General features: G+C 64.0%; 1 protein-coding gene across 3 annotated transcripts; it reads right to left on the bottom strand.

Moving 5' to 3' along the window:
- LOC115638889 (collagen alpha-1(XVIII) chain-like) lies at positions 1 to 16,183 on the bottom strand. 3 transcript variants are annotated; one of them, XM_030540936.1, is made up of 21 exons: positions 15,913 to 16,183; positions 14,699 to 14,841; positions 12,197 to 12,259; positions 11,746 to 11,814; positions 10,994 to 11,173; positions 10,248 to 10,604; positions 9,790 to 9,909; positions 9,432 to 9,485; positions 8,649 to 8,675; positions 8,191 to 8,295; positions 7,798 to 7,842; positions 7,348 to 7,428; positions 7,218 to 7,259; positions 6,688 to 6,715; positions 5,645 to 5,694; positions 4,927 to 5,061; positions 4,365 to 4,427; positions 3,168 to 3,236; positions 2,447 to 2,641; positions 1,861 to 1,982; positions 3 to 1,175 (listed from the first exon to the last, which is right to left on the bottom strand). In XM_030540936.1, the coding sequence occupies exons 1-21, from the start codon at positions 16,091 to 16,093 to the stop codon at positions 983 to 985; spliced, it is 2,322 nt and encodes a 773-aa protein (XP_030396796.1). In that variant the 5' UTR covers positions 16,094 to 16,183; the 3' UTR covers positions 3 to 982. The 3 variants fall into 3 exon arrangements, with proteins under 3 accessions (XP_030396797.1, XP_030396796.1, XP_030396798.1); XM_030540937.1 differs by lacking the exon at positions 1,861 to 1,982 and having other exon boundaries at positions 1 to 1,175; XM_030540938.1 differs by lacking the exon at positions 10,248 to 10,604 and having other exon boundaries at positions 4 to 1,175.
- Between the last annotated feature and the right edge of the window lie 545 nt (positions 16,184 to 16,728).

Raw genomic sequence — 16,728 nt, 5'->3', positions numbered from 1 at the left:
AATGGTTGCCCCTGCCCCCTATATACCTGCCCTTTGGGGCAGCAGCCAGCCCTTGGTTCTGTCTGCATGCTGCCTGGGAGCGCTAGGCGCTAGTAGAACCCAAATGCTCAGAGCTTAAATACCAGCCCAAACCCAAAACGTGGAACATGTTTATTGCCAGCTAAAGCACACAGCTGTTTTCAAAGCTCACAGGCCCGAGAGGCTCGAACGACACCGCTCTCTCTGGAGCTGGTAGTGCCCGACCATCGCCATGACACTAGTCGGCCGAAAGATAGATATTACCAGGCTGCATCTAATACCCCCAGAAAACCCCAGCACTGTCCGCACCTCGGGCCTGGAGGGTGGGGGGCATTTGCCTGTTGGGAACCCAAGCCCAAGATGGCAGAGGCAGGAGTGGGGAGCAGCTGGGAGTTGACAGAGGCAGAACGAGGGGGCATGGAGGCACAGCTACCACTTCTGGCAGGTTTCCCCATCTACTTGGTGACCGGAGAAGAGCTTTTAGCTTCTGGAGAGTCCCTGGCAGAGCTGCACAACAGCATCAGTGCAGAGAACACTGGCCCCGAAACCTAGGTCTCATCTGCACCCCAGTGCTCGCTGCGGTGCATGCCTGGGACCTCAATGGGGCACTGGTTTGGGGGAATGGCTCCCCTCTCCTGGGGAGGCCCCATGGTTAGCGCTAACTAACTAGATCCAACGCCCTGGGGACATGGCTCGGCGGTGGCATGGCTCTGAGTTTGGGAGGCATCCCAGTAGCCTTTCCATTGGTCTCTGTTCTGCACATATGGATCCCCGTCCTGGTCAAGGATAGACCCCTCTGGCTATGGGTACAAAGCTGGCTCCACTACGGGGGATAATGGTGAAATAACCCCAGAGCCGAGAGCAGCCCCAGGGCCGGCAGGTGACCGTCGGCTCTCCTGGTGGGATCACCAGCCCACAGCCCCCGCTAGCTGCCCCACGGTGGCTCGCATCACCACATGTGCAGCTACGGGAAGCTGATCTCCACGCACAGGACGACCAGGGAGTTGGAGCAGTCATGGCGCTGCTCAGCCAGGAGCTTCCCTTCGGTCAGGGGAGAGGCAAAGCCCTCGGCTAGGCTGGCCCGCCACCCTTGGCAGTCCTCCTTCGGGGCTCGGTGCCCACGCAGGCTGGAGCCATGCCAGATCGCCTTGTGAGCCCTGAGGAGACAGTGCCAGGCTGGGATCAGTGGGGGTCAGCAGAAAGCCACGCAGGGCCTGATTTTCAGAGGTGCTGGGTGCCCACCCTCCGGGGAAGTCAAGGGGAGTTTGGCACACCCGGCCCCAGGTGCGTGGCTCCAGCCAGGGCCCCCAAATCAGTAGCTGCTTTTGAAAAGTTCAGCCTTGGGGTTAACCCTCAAGCTGCTTAGACTGCGGGCAGCCTCCCTCCCAGCCGAGAAGCCAGACCCAGCTTTCCCGCCACCAGAGGTTATTGGGGAAGGGGCAGGCGACTGCAACAACATCTTCTCTTCTGACTGGTTCCCAGGCACTTCAGGCCCCAGGAACAGAGTCTCGGCCCATGCAACAGTGTCATAGATAACCAACCAACATACCTGTGCAGAGCTCCTGGAAGTGCCACTTACTGGGGGGGTGTTGGTGTTGGTTTAAACCCTTTCACCCCCAGGTCCTTTGCTACAGGGCTCTCTCCAGGGGCGGAGCCTGCAGCTGGGGAGGGCGAAGTGGGGGCTCGTCAGGCAATTAAGGTCCCTTAGGAAGGACCTCTTTGCATCGTCCCCTCCCCACCAAGGTGTCCCCGCAGCGACTGCCCCAGCAACTGCCCTGCTGAGCTCTGGGCAGGCGGAGAGTTCACTCGCACGCTGCTACGCTCTCCCGTCCTCACGCTCACCAGCTGGGATCCGTCAGCACGTTCCGGCCGTCGAAGGTGTAGATGGGAAAACGCAGCGCGTTGAAGCGGGCGGCACCATCACCTCCGAACAGGGAGTTCCAGGTCTTCGCCAGCCGCTGGCCCTGCCATTGGAATCAGGCTGACTGAGGGCGAGCGATCACAGGCCAGCCAGGCAGCAAGCCAGGCTCGAGGGCCAGGGGCCGGCCGGATCAGAACCAGGCCAGGTTCAGGTGGATTCACGGGGACTCCCACGCACAGGTCTCTATTGCAAACAAGCCGGAAGGCCCAGGGTGCTCTGAGTGGCCAGGGGTCCAATGAGGCTGAGGGCCAGGCTCAGTGAGATGCTCTGGCTGTGGAGGGCTCTCGGTGGACACCAGAACTGAACGGTGCCCGGGAGAATAGGCCATAGGGCACGGTCCTGCTGAGGGGGAAAGGCCCAGTGGGTTTTAGCTTTTGGGAGTCTCTGAGAATGTTTTTAACCATTTTCCTGGAGGCTCCAAGGCACCGGCGCTTGGCGTGGGCAATGGACCCAGCAGCTGCAGCCAGCCCACCCTAATGACGCTGCTGCGATCAGACTGTTACTCACCTTCAGGTTGACGATGGGCAGAGCTCTGTCTGTCCTCCTCACGATGGAGACCAGGTTCTGCGTGGGGGACGACAGGAAGGCCCGGAAGGTGCTGGAGAGCTGGGCCTCCTGCGACTGCCTGTGGCACTGCAGATCCGCGCCGCTGAGCCCGTTCATATCGCCGGCCAGTGGGAAGTTCAGAGCGACCAGGCGGAGCTGAGAAAGCAGAGGGGTGAACAGGGACAGGTGGGGTGGGGGAAGCGCTAGCGGGTCTGTCTTTCAACAGGGTACCAGCACCCAAGGGTGTCGCACACTCTGGGGCCTGTAAACCACATGGGATGCCCATGGCATGAAACCTTGTGCTAATGGGGCTGTCTCGGAGCAGGCCTGCTGGCGCGGAGAGATCACACAGCCGAAGCCCGAAGCTCTGGGACAGACTGAGTGCCGCTGCACGTCGTTCCCCGAGCCAGAGATGGGAACTGCACGTGGGCCAGAGAGCTGCTGGCCACTGGCTGGACAGGCGCTGGGCTCTGCCCTGGCGCCTCCTGCCCTGCACATCCCATATCACAGCCCCTGGCTGGGCTGGGGGAGGATCCTTCACAGCTTGGATCAGCCTGGGCGTGACAGCCCGCCCCCCACAAGCTGCCTCCCCGTTGCTGGTGGGACCTAGGCATCAGGACAGGGAGCCCTCGTTAGCACCCAGAGGGTCCCAGGGGAAGGGGAAGGCCAGCCCACGGCTTACCGAAGGCACTCTCGGGATGATGCTAGTTGGCAGGATCCCAGTGGCTGCTTGATTCCCTTCCTTTGGGACCTAGGAAACACACAGCACATCAGCCTCTAGGGACGTTACCTACTAGGAGCAGACTCGGGCGTGCCCAGCACGTCACGGGCCTGGTGGAGCCAAGTGCCTGGCTCCACGGATCTCACACTGGGTCTGACTAACGGGCTTTACACAGACCTCGCTGAGCACAGCCCTGGTCCAGGCTACCATGGCAGCGTGAATTCCATGGAGGGAGAGAGGTTCGGGCAGGGCAGGCCAGAGAGTCAGAGTTGTCCTTTGCGACCTTGAAATCGATGAAGTCCCAGGGGCCCATCCCGCCCTGAGCTCGGTGTCCCATTGCTCCCCTGCCCCCGAATGGCCTCTCCTGCGCTACATGTCCACCCCCATCGCTGCAGTGTCTGAGCTTCTGCATCCCCAGAGCAAGAGCGCTTAGCCCCAGCACCAGGCAGGGCGGACGCCTTCCCATTTCTTGCTTCCTTCCGGTCCCACAGCTCCCTTCTCGGGAGCGGGAGGGGTGCAGAGGCCACGTGCGCTGCCCTTCCTCAGCCTGGCGCTTTCCTTCCCCGTGCTGACCCCCTCCAGTGAGTGGCCACCCCACGGCTGTTGCGCTTCTCGTCTGGTGAGAATTCCGGACCAGCCACGCTCGCGGTGCGGAGTCATTTCCCCAGCCACGGGTCACATCCACACCCTTCTCGTGCTCAGTGCCCTGCAGGGACCTGGACAGGCTCCGCTGGGAAGCAAAGCAGCTGGCCAGGCCAGGCTGGCTGGCGGCAGAGTCCCAGTTCTGCATTGTCAGCTCTCAGGCCTTGGGTCGGAGTCAGAGGAACTCAGGACACAGCTGGATGCGGACATCACACCACGGAGTCAATGGAGCTGGAGCTGCCTACGTTGGGGCAGAATCGACTCCGTGGTGTGCAAGACCTGTTCAACACAGGGACAGCGACCCTGGTGCAAAGCCTAGTGTAGAGCCATTGCACTAGTGTGAGCCTTCTGCATGTGCACTCCGTCCACGCCCAGAGTTCACATCCACGTGACATGCTGGTGGCTAAACTCCCCGGTGAAGACAAGGGCGGCTGGCCAGGATCTCCAAGCATGGCCTCTCCAGTGACACAGGTCAGCGGTGGGGGTCAGATGCACCAGTCACGAGAGAGTTCTCACCTGACGATGTTCTGTGGACACAGAGGGGTCATCGCCAGCCAACATGGAATCCGAATCTTCCAGCTGAGCAAAATCACACGAGCGAGAGAGAGACAGAGAGAGAAGGGTGTGTTAGGTCTCGATCTAGTCCTGTGGTGTTATTCACATATGATTCCCTTAAGGGAAACCTGTCCCCATTTTCCACTGGATTCTTATTGGAAATGAACATTTCCTTTGGGAGCCTAGCGCCTGGCAGGAGAGAAGCCTGCGGGGAATTTCCCCCGGAACCTGGACAAGTTCGGCAGAAGTTGGTGATCTTTCTCCTTTCCCCCTTGGCTTGACTTGTTTCCCCCCTGTAAGCAGGTGTATTAAAGGAAACACATTTAACAGCTCACTAAGCTGCCATTGCTGCTACTGTAGCATTTCAGACCCGATCTCAGGGACCGTATGTCAGGAATTCTATTCTCCAGCACTGATAGGCTGCATGAGAAAGGCGCCATGGGGACCCCAAGCATTGGCTATTGCTAGCGACCCAGAAAACCCAGCCTTGGCGCTCTGGGGTCTGAGATTGCTGCTCCCATACCAGGAGCTTGCTAAAGCCTCTTGGGGTTCGGATGAAGGCGCTGTTCCCATCTCTGACGTAGACCAGGCTCCCTTCGGGGACAGATGAGCTGGATTTGAACATCAGCTCCTTCGACTTGAAAACCCAGGTGTGATGCTGAGGGAAGGAGAAGCAGGAGTCACGGGTTAGCGGCCAGATCGCAGAAACACCCTTAGCCATGGTCCTGCCATTCCACCCGCGGCCTGGCTGCTGCAGCCCACGCTGGGCCGTTCCCAATCTGGCACCACCCCAAGCTGGCAACAGCTGGGCGGGTCCTAGATCCGTCCAGCACAGCAGCCCCCAGCACAAGCAATGGCTGTGGCAGCAGGTTGGGGACCTGGGATGGGTCTTGTTCTCGGCCAGTGCTGTCTCCAGTGATTTCTCCCTCATGCAGATAACCCAAAAGCCCGGCTCCCACCAATGGTGCTGGACGCTGGGGAGTGGATGCATTCGAAGTCCCATGATGCCCGGGTGTGAGTGGCCAACGTGCTTGCCACGTGGTTGGAGGGGTGTGTTGAGGCAGTTTGCTGCAGCTGACGTCCCTGGGACGTGGTGGCGGTGCCCTTACAGACGAGTCTCTTCATTGCGCGGGCTAGTCCTAGCTTTCTGCTGCCCCTGCCCCCGGCTGCTCAGGGCATGGAAAGCTGCTGCCAGGAAGGAAGACAAGGGATGCTACAAGATGCCAAAGTCCAATACACACCCTGGTGTCAGCCGGGGGATCAGGCACGTCCTTCTGAGACGAGTCAGCATCTAGAGAGCAGCAGAGACATGTAGGGTTGCCGCTGCACGGGTGGGTTTGGCAGAGCTCCAGCCGGCCGAGGAGAGCAGACCCTGTGACCCGCTACCCACCCCGTGGCTCCTCCTGGCAGGATCTAGGCTGGTGTGCATGGAGAGGGAGCCTTTCCGTCTGAGAGCTGCTCTAGCCCCATTCCAGAGGGCCGCCGGGGCTAAGGAGTAAAGGACCCCTTGTCTCCACTGGGCAGAGAAGTCGAGCTGGAGTCCTGCTGCCCCGAGCAGTAACACCAGGGTATGGCCAGCAAGGTTCTCGCAGGGGAGTGGCCTGCTAAGAACTCAAGGAAGGTTCCGCTTCCCGGCTCGTCCTTGGCAGGGGTGGGGCAGGGCACTTGTTGGGTCTCCCTGTTTCCCAGATATTTTTCAATCCAAAGCAAACCCCAAGGCTGCCCTGAAGCAGACGATAGGCACGCAGCGCGAGGAAGCCATTGGCCCCCAGGCCCACCCAGCTGCAGGCACTCAGCCAGAGGGGAGGTCCTCACGCAGTGCCCGTCACAAGGACGGGGAGACCTCTCGAGATCAGGGGGAGAGGACAGAGAACGCTCATTAACATCTACTCCTAGCTGGCCACAGGGTCCCAGCCGGGCAAGGGGAGGTGCCTCCCCTGGGCTCCGTGAGACCAGTACAAGGCCTGGCTTGTGAGCCCAGCTGTCTTGTGGGGCCGTGGGGGCAGCACCATCGCCGAGGCAGAGCTCACGGGAGCCAGCGGAAAGACACCCACTGACTCCAGGAGGGCTTTGGGCAGCCCAGGGGCAGCTCAGAGAGCTACAGACCTTCCACTGGAAATATTCTGCAGCGGGCTCCTGGAAGGTGCCGCCCATGTGCCCTGGGAGTCAGCGGCCAGGGGAGCGTGGGACAGGTGTGGGGAGGCCAAGGAGGGCCCATTTCTCTCCTAACGGGGCCTGAAATCTGGGCCACGTCCCCCTGAAATGCCGAGAGCAATGTCCCTACCTGAGAGCCCGGCCGCACTGTGGGTCACCTGGAAAAAACAAACGCACATGGATCGATCAGCGCAAGACCATCACAGACGAGACGGGCCTGTCTCCGGTGGCACAGGGCAGCTGGGATAGCGAGCGGGAGAGGGGCTGGGGCAGAAGCCATTCCTCCTATCTAGCCATAGCAACCCGAGCTCATCCCCCCGGAGGGAAGTGCGAGGGCTGTCCTGGGGGGCTATTTCCGGCCCAAAGAGCGATGGAGGGTGATTTGCACGCTTGGCTGAATGGGCCCTGGGCTTACCGGGGGTGAGCGGCAGATCCAAACAATGCCTGAGCCGTGAGCCGCAAGACAGCACAGGCCAGGGGGGTCGGGGAAGGGTCTGCCCCAGGAACCTGCCCTGCCCTCTGCTCTGGGCTCCCTAGGCAGGAGCTCAGCAGCCTCAAAGATTTGAGGGTACCTAGTCCCTCCATGATCCCAAGGCTGCCCTGAGTCTGGCTGTGGGCAGCAGGGGAGGCGGCAGGGGGCCCAGGAGGCCCATGTCTTACCGGCTGTTTGCAGAACGGCCTGGGGTGGACAGGATAAACTCTCTGAAATCAAAGACAGGCTGGTTTGCATTGAGTCTGGTAACCGAGCACTGGCACAAACGCACGCCCGACCATCGGCCGGGATCCTTACATTGAGGTAGAGGATGCCTGGTGCTCCGGGGGGCCCCGGGGGACCAGGGGGGCCTGGTGCTCCGGGGTGGCCAGGGAGACCCTGAAATAAAGATCAGCACAGAATTGGCAGTGGATCTGTTAATGGGCTGGTGCTGCGTGTCCCGGGGAGGAGGGTGCTGCCGGACCAGAGCCTGCCTATCATCTCTCTGCCCTCCCGCCCCTAGGCTTTTCCCCAGAGCCTCCCCTGCCCTGCTCACTGCGCACCCTCCTACGGCCCTCCTTCAGCCCTGCCTCATTCTCCTCCCCAGCCAGCTGGATTCCTCCACTCAGTGCCCCGCTTTCTGCCCGGTCTAGGACCTCCGAGCCCCCAGGAACTCCTCCCCGGGCCCTGGAGTGCAGGAAAGGTCTGGGTCTGTCCCGGCCCATGAGCCCCTCGGGCTGTGCAGACAAGACTCAGGCTACAACTCACGTGAGGGACGATTGCACCATAAATCTCCGTCTCTACTTTGCCATTCTGGAAAGGGAGAGAGAGAACAGGGGGAGTCTCCTGTGGACGGGTTGGGGGCAGGTCAGGGGAGGGGGCCCAGATCTACAGTGGCGCTCATCTGCATTCGCACCCCAGCTCGGCCGTCTGTCTCCCCTGGCCTCGGGCTTGCAGGAAGGGTGGTGCTCGCTGGGCGTGCCCAGGCCATGCCCCTTGCCTTGTGGGGGCGATGGGCCAAGCAGGGGCGCTGGGTTGGCTCCTGCTGGTGTGCGGCAAAGGCGGGTGAGAGGCTCCTTCCTGGCCTACAGACAGTCCCCATGCCCCTGGCTCGTGGCACTGACAGCCCCCCCCAGAACATGCAAACGACTTTGGACAAACCTCTTGGTATGTCAGTGGCACCCAGGATCCGTACGGGCCCCTGGAGCTGGGGAAGGAAGGGTGGCCTGGCAGGAACCCAGCCTCCCCGGGACAGCTGCGGCATCCCTGGTGAGCCAACACAGAAAAAGAGAGAGGGTCTGTGATCTCCGCTGGGGCCAGGCGTGTGGGGGGCTGGCTAGGGCACTGGAAATCGGGCGTAGCTCACAAGGGAAATGAGTTGGCCGGTCTCTGTCAGGCCCCCATCCAACCCCACAGTGGATTTGGCCCGGCCGCGGCAGTCTGTGCCCTGTCCTGCAGCGGGTCCGGACTGAGGGGCGCTGGCAGAGGGATGGAACGGCATCGGGTGGAGGCACCCTGGGCAACCTTTCCCAATGGCTGCCTGCACTACGCCAGCCCGGTGCTGCCAGGGCCATGCCGTGGCACAACTGGCTTCCCGCCGTGTTTCCATGGTTACTCACCTGCTCTCCAGGGTCTCCCTTTTCACCCTGTACAAAATGGAGATGGTCCCATCAGAGCCCCGGCTCTCCCAGGGATTCACAGTCCCCACTCGCCCAGCCCCAGTGCCCTGGGAACTGGGAGCCATCCTCTCATACATACAGGGAAACTGAGGCACAGAGCTCTGCAGTGGCTTGCCTGGGGTCACACAGCAGCGTTGGCGGTGGAGCCGGAGCCAGGAGCCCTGACCCCAGCACCCAGACCAGAGGGGAGTATTTGACAGCCCACGTGTCTCTCGGGCACAGCAGACGGGAGCTCCAGTGAAGGGCTAAAAGCGGAGGAAGGAAAGCCGCCCTGGGGGTTGTACCACTGGGCCAGGAACAGAACAGGGGGCAGTGGGGCAGGGTGATCTCTGCCCAACTTTGCACACCGGACTGTCCCGGACTCATCCAAACATGCGTCTTATGCCTTGGAAATATCCTGCCCAGGGTGGAGCTGTGGGGCGAGGGAGAGGCCTCCCTGTGGCAGGGGAGGGGAGCGTGTGGGGGGGTGGGGCGCTGGTGGGGGTTGGGGAGCCAAGTGCTGCAGTGCTGTAGGTGGACTTTCGGACTTTCCTCTGTGTTCCAGAGCCCACGTGGGGCGGCTCAGCACAGCCAGCTGGGAGGGTGGGGGGGTTACCTGCACGGCTTGCCAAGGCTGCAGGAAGGGGGATTAGTGGCCCAGTGCAAAGCTTGGGGCCGCTGTGCTGCAGGGAGCGGGACAGGGGGCTCAGTAGGGAGGGCTTTCCCTTGTCGGCCAATACTCACCTTGGGGCCCGGCGGGCCAGGCCATCTGGGGTGCCCTGAAGAGTGTGGGTCACACTGCAGTGAGAAGAACACAGCTGTGAGGGGCTGTCTGGGCACTCGCCCAGCGTGACGGCACAGGAGTGCCGGACCCACCCCACACACCTGGGTTCGCCTTTTAGACCAGCACAAAGGCCCCGTGAAACATTCCTGCCCCGGATCCCCCCACAGCTGCCAGCATGTGACCCCTCGACTGCAACCCCTGTGCCCCCTGAAGGCCAAGGACCCCCTAAAGCAAGGCACAATAGCAATGCTCCCACGAGTGTCTGGGAGCTCCGGGCCTGGCAGGCAGGCGAGATGCAACCGAGTTCGCGCCACTCACCCTGTTCTCCCCAGGTGGTCCTGGTGGCCCCATGGGCCCGGGCGGGCCCAGGGAGCCCTTCTCTCCCATCAAGCCGGGGCTGCCTGGAGGGCCGGGCTGGCCAAGATCACCCGTCTCGCCCTGCAGGGACACAGCACAGGGAGTGAAGGAGCCAAGAACACATGACCCCGGCCCATCTGGGGGACCCAACGCTCTGCAAACAGTGCCTGGGGTGGGGCGTGGCATTAAACCCACCCCACAGCTGGGGAAACTGAGGCACGGAGTGGGGCAATGACTACTTGCAGTGATGGAGCTGGGAGCAGAACCCTGGAGTCCTGACCACACCCCCCTCTCCAGGGACAAGCCGCTGTCACGTTGGTGTGAGCAGCATCCGCTTGGCACCTGCTCCCTTGGGCCAGGCCCTCTCAAGCCGCCTTGGGGATGGTCCTGTGCCCCCCTCGGCCCGATCGGCTCGTTACCTTGGGCCCAGGGTATCCTGGCTCCCCGGCAGGCCCTGGGTTTCCTGGTGGTGACACAGGCCCTGCGGGGCCGGGGGGCCCATCACGCCCTGGAGCTCCTGGAGGCCCTGAGAGTCCTGGAAGCCCGAGGGGGCCGTCAGGCCCTGGGGGGCCTTGGAAGCCCGGTGGCCCTGGGGCCCCAAGTGGCCCTGGAGGGCCGGGAGGTCCTTGCTGCCCTTCACGGCCTGGTGGTCCAGGGGGGCCTTGGATGCCTTCATGCCCGGGGTAGCCTTGGGGGCCTGGAGGCCCTTGGTAGCCGGGCAAACCCTGGGGTCCAGGCGGCCCTGCCACACCAAGCATGAGCGGCTGTTTTGTCAGCTGGCAGGAGAGAGAAGAGATACAGCAGAGCCGCTTCTGTGGTGCCAGCCTCCCCATCCATCACCCATTGCACCCGCTCTGCCCCCATTGCAGCCCCCTCCTCTTCCACACTGGCCCCATGGCTCTGCCCCACGGCCCTGGCCCTGTAGCCTCTGCCCTGCTCCACCCCCACTGCCCCTGTCCTGCCCCTGCTCTGCTCCCGCTGTCCCATCCCCCACATGGCCTCCCTCCGTCCCACTGCAGCCCCTGCCAAGATTTTGTAGGCAGATTAAGGACAACTTGGCCCTGATCCAGCCGGCTGCCCCCCAGCTCTCCCATCCCACGTGGTCTCTGCTCTCCCTCTCGCTCCCTAAGCAGGCTGAAACCCCAGCACCCCATCCTGCCCTCACCTCGTTCTCAGATTCATCCAGCTCTTCAGCGCCAGTTGCCAGCCCCGGCACGCCCGGAGGCCCAGGGGGACCAGGCGGCCCCTGGGGGCCAGGCTGCCCTGGGCTCCCCGCCTGGCCTCGCTCTCCAGAGAATCCCGGCAGGCCAATTTCCCCCGGGGGCCCCCACTCTCCTTTTTCTCCCTGTTGGGGTGAAGATATGCTATGAATGGGCTGAGCCCCTTGGGGGACTGGTCAGTGAGCTGCCCTCCTAGTCCCCCAGCCCTCACCCCCTGCCCCAGTGGGAACTGGCTCTGTCCATGTTTGAACCCACTCGGGAACCGCCAGCGCTCGAGGGGGTCCCGGTCCTTTGCTGGTCCCAGAGAGTGGGGCAGGAGCGGGTGCAGCCTGGCGTGGGTCTGTCCCCGCTAGCGGCCAAGCGGTGGCTGCCTTGGCGGGAGCTGCTCACGCCCCCAGTGGTGCTGGGTTCAGGCCTGGCTGACGGCTTGTGCGGGCAGGGTGTCGTACCGCCCCCCGCCGTGGTGCTCGCTGCACTCCGGCTAACGATGGAACTGGGTGCTCTGTAAGCGAACGCCCCCATGAAAAGCCATAGCCTGAATCGGGGGTGGGGGAAGAGTGTGTGCAGCCCCAGAGAGCCTCCGAAAACCCAGCATCCTTCAAAACCAAGCTCTCGAGGGGCCGGGCACCCCAAACGCACGGGGGTCCCATCCCTGAGCCCCAGGACAGAGCCCCCCCACAGCTCCCTTCCTTCCTACCTTTGGGCCAGGGGGCCCAGGGGGCCCAGGGACGGCTGGGCAGATGCACTGCGAGAGGTTACCAGTCACCTAGGAGACAGAAACAGCCTTGAGTCCCGCGGGCGCTGACTGGGCGCGGTGCCAGCCCCATCCCCGCTGGGCTTCAGGGGGTCACAGGGCAGAGCGAGGGAGATCTGGGGTGGCGAGGTGGGGGAGGGCTGGATTGGAAACTCCTTTGTTCTGCTGGCACAGCCGCAGCGGCTCCCCTCTCTGCAGGAGGCCTGGTACCCGTGCACCAGCAGGGTCCGCCCGGGCAGGGCTCTGGCTGCTGCTGGCATGGGTGGCTTGGGAGCAGTCGCAGGACAGTTAAGGGGAGGGTTGGCACGGACGCTCCTCCGCCTGCATGAGCGGCTGGTGCTCACTGCTCAGCCCAGGGCAGGCTGTGCCAGGAACGGCCCCTTCCACCACTCACCTGCGGAAGGGTGGCAGCTGCCCGGGGGGTGGGCACTGCTGGCGTCGGACCCTTTGTAGTTGCCTGTGAGAAATCAGAGAAAGATGGAGCATTGGCCCCATTGCTGCGGCCCCCCCTTGAACCTAGATGCCAGGGGGCACTGCTGGCAGAAGTGCCCGCCCAATGAAGCGGGCTGAGAATCTCAGCCGGGCTGGCACCCTCCCTTTGCTCCCGTCCAGCCAGAGCAGCCACCCCAGCGGGGCAGTGGCACAGGTCAGCTGGAGTCACCTCACCGAAACGTCTCCATCTGCTGCCTGCCTCTGTGGGGGGATCCCACCCCGCTTGTGGAGGCCCCCCGGGCTCTCTCATGTTGGCAGTGGCCCTGGCAGGCTCAGAGCCGTGGCTGCCCAGAAGCGTGAAGGAAGAGGACCCGGGGCCGGAGGCGGCACTGCCTGGCTGGAAAGGGCCCGTTCCTCGGGCGGGACAGGCTGGAGGGGTGCAGGGCAGTGCGGGGCGGGCGGGGCAGAGGATGGAGAGGGAGCGACCGTGTGTCCATCCAGCACAGGTCAGCCCCACACCATCAGCAGCTAGAGAGAGCAGGGCAGTAGATCCCCCCCGCCCCCCTTACCTTGATCTGCAGGAACTCCTCTTCCTCCTCCGCGCTCCCCTCCAAGAGCCCAGGGGAGGGGCGGGGGCGGGCGGCAGGGGCGGGAGGCGTCTAGGAGAGACGGGGCCACGGGTGGCGAAATCAGTCCTGGCCCCATTGCTGTGTCAGCTCCTCAGCCTCCGGAGAGCCCAGTGCTGACTCCTCTTGCCCCGGGGCAGCCATCTGGGCCCTTATCATTGCCACCAGCCCAGGCAGGGAGGGGCTTGGCTGCCTGATTTGCATGCGCTTACCCATCCTGCTTTGCTCTCCCCTCCCTCCTGCTGGCACCCTCACCCAAAGTGCTCTCTGCTCCCACTGAGGCTGGCTGGGCCCTTGGGCCACCCATGGGCCCCTTGCTATCTGGGCAGAGGTACAGCTGCCCTGTCCACTCCCTCTGGAGTCCTAGTACCCAACCTGGGGGCCTAAGGAGCCTCAGTTAGTGTAAAGCTGTGGCCCGGCTAGGTGCTAAAAAAACCCTTCTGGGTTCTGGCCACTTGGCCCCATGCAGGGCGGGCTCTGGGTTCTGGCCCCCCAGCCCTGCATGTGGTGGGCTCCGGGTTCTGGCCCCCCAGCCTTGCGTGCGGTGGGCTCCGGGTTCTGGCCCCACAGCCCTGCGTGCGGCGGGCTCCGGGTTCTGGCCCCCCAGCCCTGTGCACGGCAGGCTCTGGATTCTGGCCGCCCTGCCCTGCGTGCGGTGGGCTCTGGGTTCTGGCCCCCCAGCCCTGCATGCGGTGGGCTCCGGGTTCTGGCCCCCCAGCCCTGCGTGCGGCGGGCTCCGGGTTCTGGCCCCCCAGCCCTGTGCACGGCAGGCTCTGGATTCTGGCCGTCCTGCCCTGCGTGCGGCGGGATCCGTGGTCCAGGTCCTGGTACATGTGGCCACACTGATAAATAGCCTGAGAACCAGGTGGCTCTAGGGGGGCCAATGAGGCACCTGCCCCCAGGCTCTCTGCCATCTCCATGCCCTGTTTGCCTGCCCCTGAGGGTGCTGCAGCGGCAGCTTTCTGAGGCCCCTTCAGCCACCCATCCCTGAGGCATCAGGGCTGGATTGGGGGGGTAGCTGCACGTGGGGGCTCTCTGGGCAGGGGGAGCGAAGTGCAGAATCCACAGAGCCCCTGAGCCCACCCACCCCCCGCTCTTGGGGCTGGGCTGGGGGCCTCCCTTCTAAGCGGGGGAGGGACCCATGCAGAGGCTGGCCGGGGGGTGGGGGTGGGGGTGGGGGGTGTCTCAGCAGATCCAGTCCAAAAGCCAGAAAAACAGCAGCAAAATACCATTTCACTGGGCAAGGGCTGAGCGGCGGCTGTTGTGTCTGGCCCACAGGGCCCTGAGATAAGGGGGAAGGACACAAGCAGAGGAAACTGATTAACTGGAAGACTGGCCCCAGTCTGTGGGGTTACGGGGGGGGCTAGGTATCAGGGTGCGGCTGAGTGTCAGGGTGTTTATGGGTATCGGGGGCGTGGCCGGGTATCGGGGGGCGGCTGGGCAGCTGAGTATCAGGGTATTGGGGTGCGGCTAGGGCTGCACCTCCACCCATCCTCTCCATCCCCCCACGGACCCCCCCATCCACTCCATCCCCCCATGCACCCCCATCCATCCCTGCCATGCACACCCCCACCCATCCTTTCCATCCCCCCATGGACCCCCCACGCATCCACTCCCTCCCCCCATGCACCCCCATCCATCCCGGCCATGCACATCCTCACCCCATCCTCTCCATCCCCCCACGGACTCCCCATCCCATCCTCTCCATCCCCCAATTCACCCCTACCCATCCACGCCCCGCTCAGCCCCCGACACACACTCATCAGTGTGATGTTGGCTGCACACACAGTCTCTCTCCCTCCATGGCCACCCCCCACTCGCTACCTCCCCGAACGCACCTGGTCTCGTGTTTCCAGGGGGGCCTGTGACCCACCCCCTGCAGCATCCTTGAGCACCAGCGCCTGGCTCTGGGGGGCCGGCCCCAGGGGGGGTTTGCTCAGCAGGATTTTCTGCGTCGGCTCTGTGTCGCCAGCGTCCCCCTCTGAAAGAGCCAAGGCAGGCGGGCTGGGAGCTGTGCCTGTGCCAGGCCCCTGGGCAGCAGGGCATCGGCAGGGAGCCCGGGGAGACGCTGCGTGTTGGCTTAGTCCCCCCGGACACAGGACGTGGGGCTGGGGGGCAGCAAACAGGCGAGCGGTTTGTCCTGGCTCGGGCAGAGCTTGGGGGTCAGGCCGGGCTCCATGGGACCAGCCCCAGCACCGGGGAGCAGCCTGGGCAACTCCCTGAGCCCTGGGGCCAGTGGCTGTGAGAGGCCGAAAGTCCCTGCTGGGGCTGGATCCCTCCCCACGCGCAGCCGCGCTCTGAGCCCCTCTGCCCGTGCCTGGGCACCCTGTGTGCCAGCCAGATGAGCGGTGCCGGGGACCCAGGCGATGGGCACAGGCAGAGCTGTGTGCCACAGGCGGCCCCGCTGCCGCCCAGCCAGTGCTCCCTGCGGAGGGAAGCAAAGCTCAGGCTCTTTGTGGCACCCTGCCCAGCTGCCCACTCACCTTTGCCCGCTCACACAGCCTGTGGCGGAGCAGTGACTCATGCCTTGCCCCCATTGTGGATGGAACGGAGCAGGCTGGCGGGGGCGGGGGGAGCCCACAGCCACACTCTGCACCCCGGCATGCTCTCATGCAGGGCGCCCGGGGTTTGGGGGCACCTGGCTGAGTCAAGAGCTGAGGTCAGCAGGAGCTGTGGGGTGCTCAGCCCCTTGGGAATCAGGCCCCAGGGTGTCTCCAGCTGGCCCCCCAGAGAAGTGAACCCTGCCCACCCAAAGGAGTGAGCCTCACAATGTCATCACAGGGAAACTAAGGCATGGAGCAGGGAAGGGACTTGTCCAGTGAGTCAGTGGCAGAGCTGACAACAGAACCCAAGAGTCCTGGCTCCCAGCCCTCCCCTGCTCTAACTAGACCCCCACTCCGCTCCCATCTCACCCCCCTCCCACGCCAGCTGGCGAAGGTGGCTGGGCTCCTAGCTGGTCTGTAGCACCCCCCCATGTGCTGTAAGGCGCATGGATGGTGGGGGGAGGGTGACACTTCCCTTCCACCCCTGAGGGGTCACCACAGGCACCTACCTTCCCCCTCCTCTGGGGGGCGCTGTGCAGATGTCGGGCTGGCGGTGGTCGTGGGTGGGGGTGTTGTGGTCAGCCGGGAGCCCAGCGAGAACCACTGGGCCATGCTGGGGGGAGCCCAGATGCCCAGCAGCAGCAGGACACACAGGCAGCGGAGGAGGGGGCTGCCCTGGGGGGTCCCCATGGCGCTATGCTGGGCACAGGCTGCCCTGGGCACCTGCCTGGCACCGTGGCCCCTGCCTGGTGCGCTCCGTCTGCCCTCCACGTAGGAATGTACCTCTCTGCAGAGCCACCGCGCTCAGGGCTAACCTTTGGCACCTGGCCCTGGCTGTTATCACCCTGTGTCCTCCCGCCCTCGGCTCCAACACGCCCCTGGCCTGGCATCAGCTCCTCCCTGGGAGCTCGGTGCTGGGTGGGATCGGGGCCTGGCTGCGAGCTCCGGCTGCCCCCTCCTGCCAGCTCTCTGCCAGGTGTAGGGGGCTGGGCTGGCCCCTCACTGAGGGTCAGGTCACCCCGACCGCAACCTGCGTGTTGCAAAAAGGCTGTCTGGGGGTATGGGGGGGGCGTGGAGCAGGGGCACAAGTGAGTGTGGGGAAGGAGCTGGTCCCCACCCAGCCATGCAGGGGCAGTGCGGTGAGGGGACTGGGCAGTAATCCCCCAGGGCAGGGGGATAAAAAGCTGGGGAAATGAATGATTCTTCTTCCCAGGGGGTATGGGCAGAGCTCGGGGGTGGGGGAGGCAGAGCTGGGATAGTGGTGGGGGGACATGGTGGGCAGAGCTCGGGGGTGGGAAGCCAGGGCTGGGATAGCAGGGCCTGCG

Source organism: Gopherus evgoodei, chromosome 23 (assembly GCF_007399415.2).
Source record: "Gopherus evgoodei ecotype Sinaloan lineage chromosome 23, rGopEvg1_v1.p, whole genome shotgun sequence".
In the NCBI taxonomy this organism is placed as follows: domain Eukaryota; kingdom Metazoa; phylum Chordata; order Testudines; family Testudinidae; genus Gopherus; species Gopherus evgoodei.
This window is presented reverse-complemented; position numbering and strand designations above follow the sequence as displayed.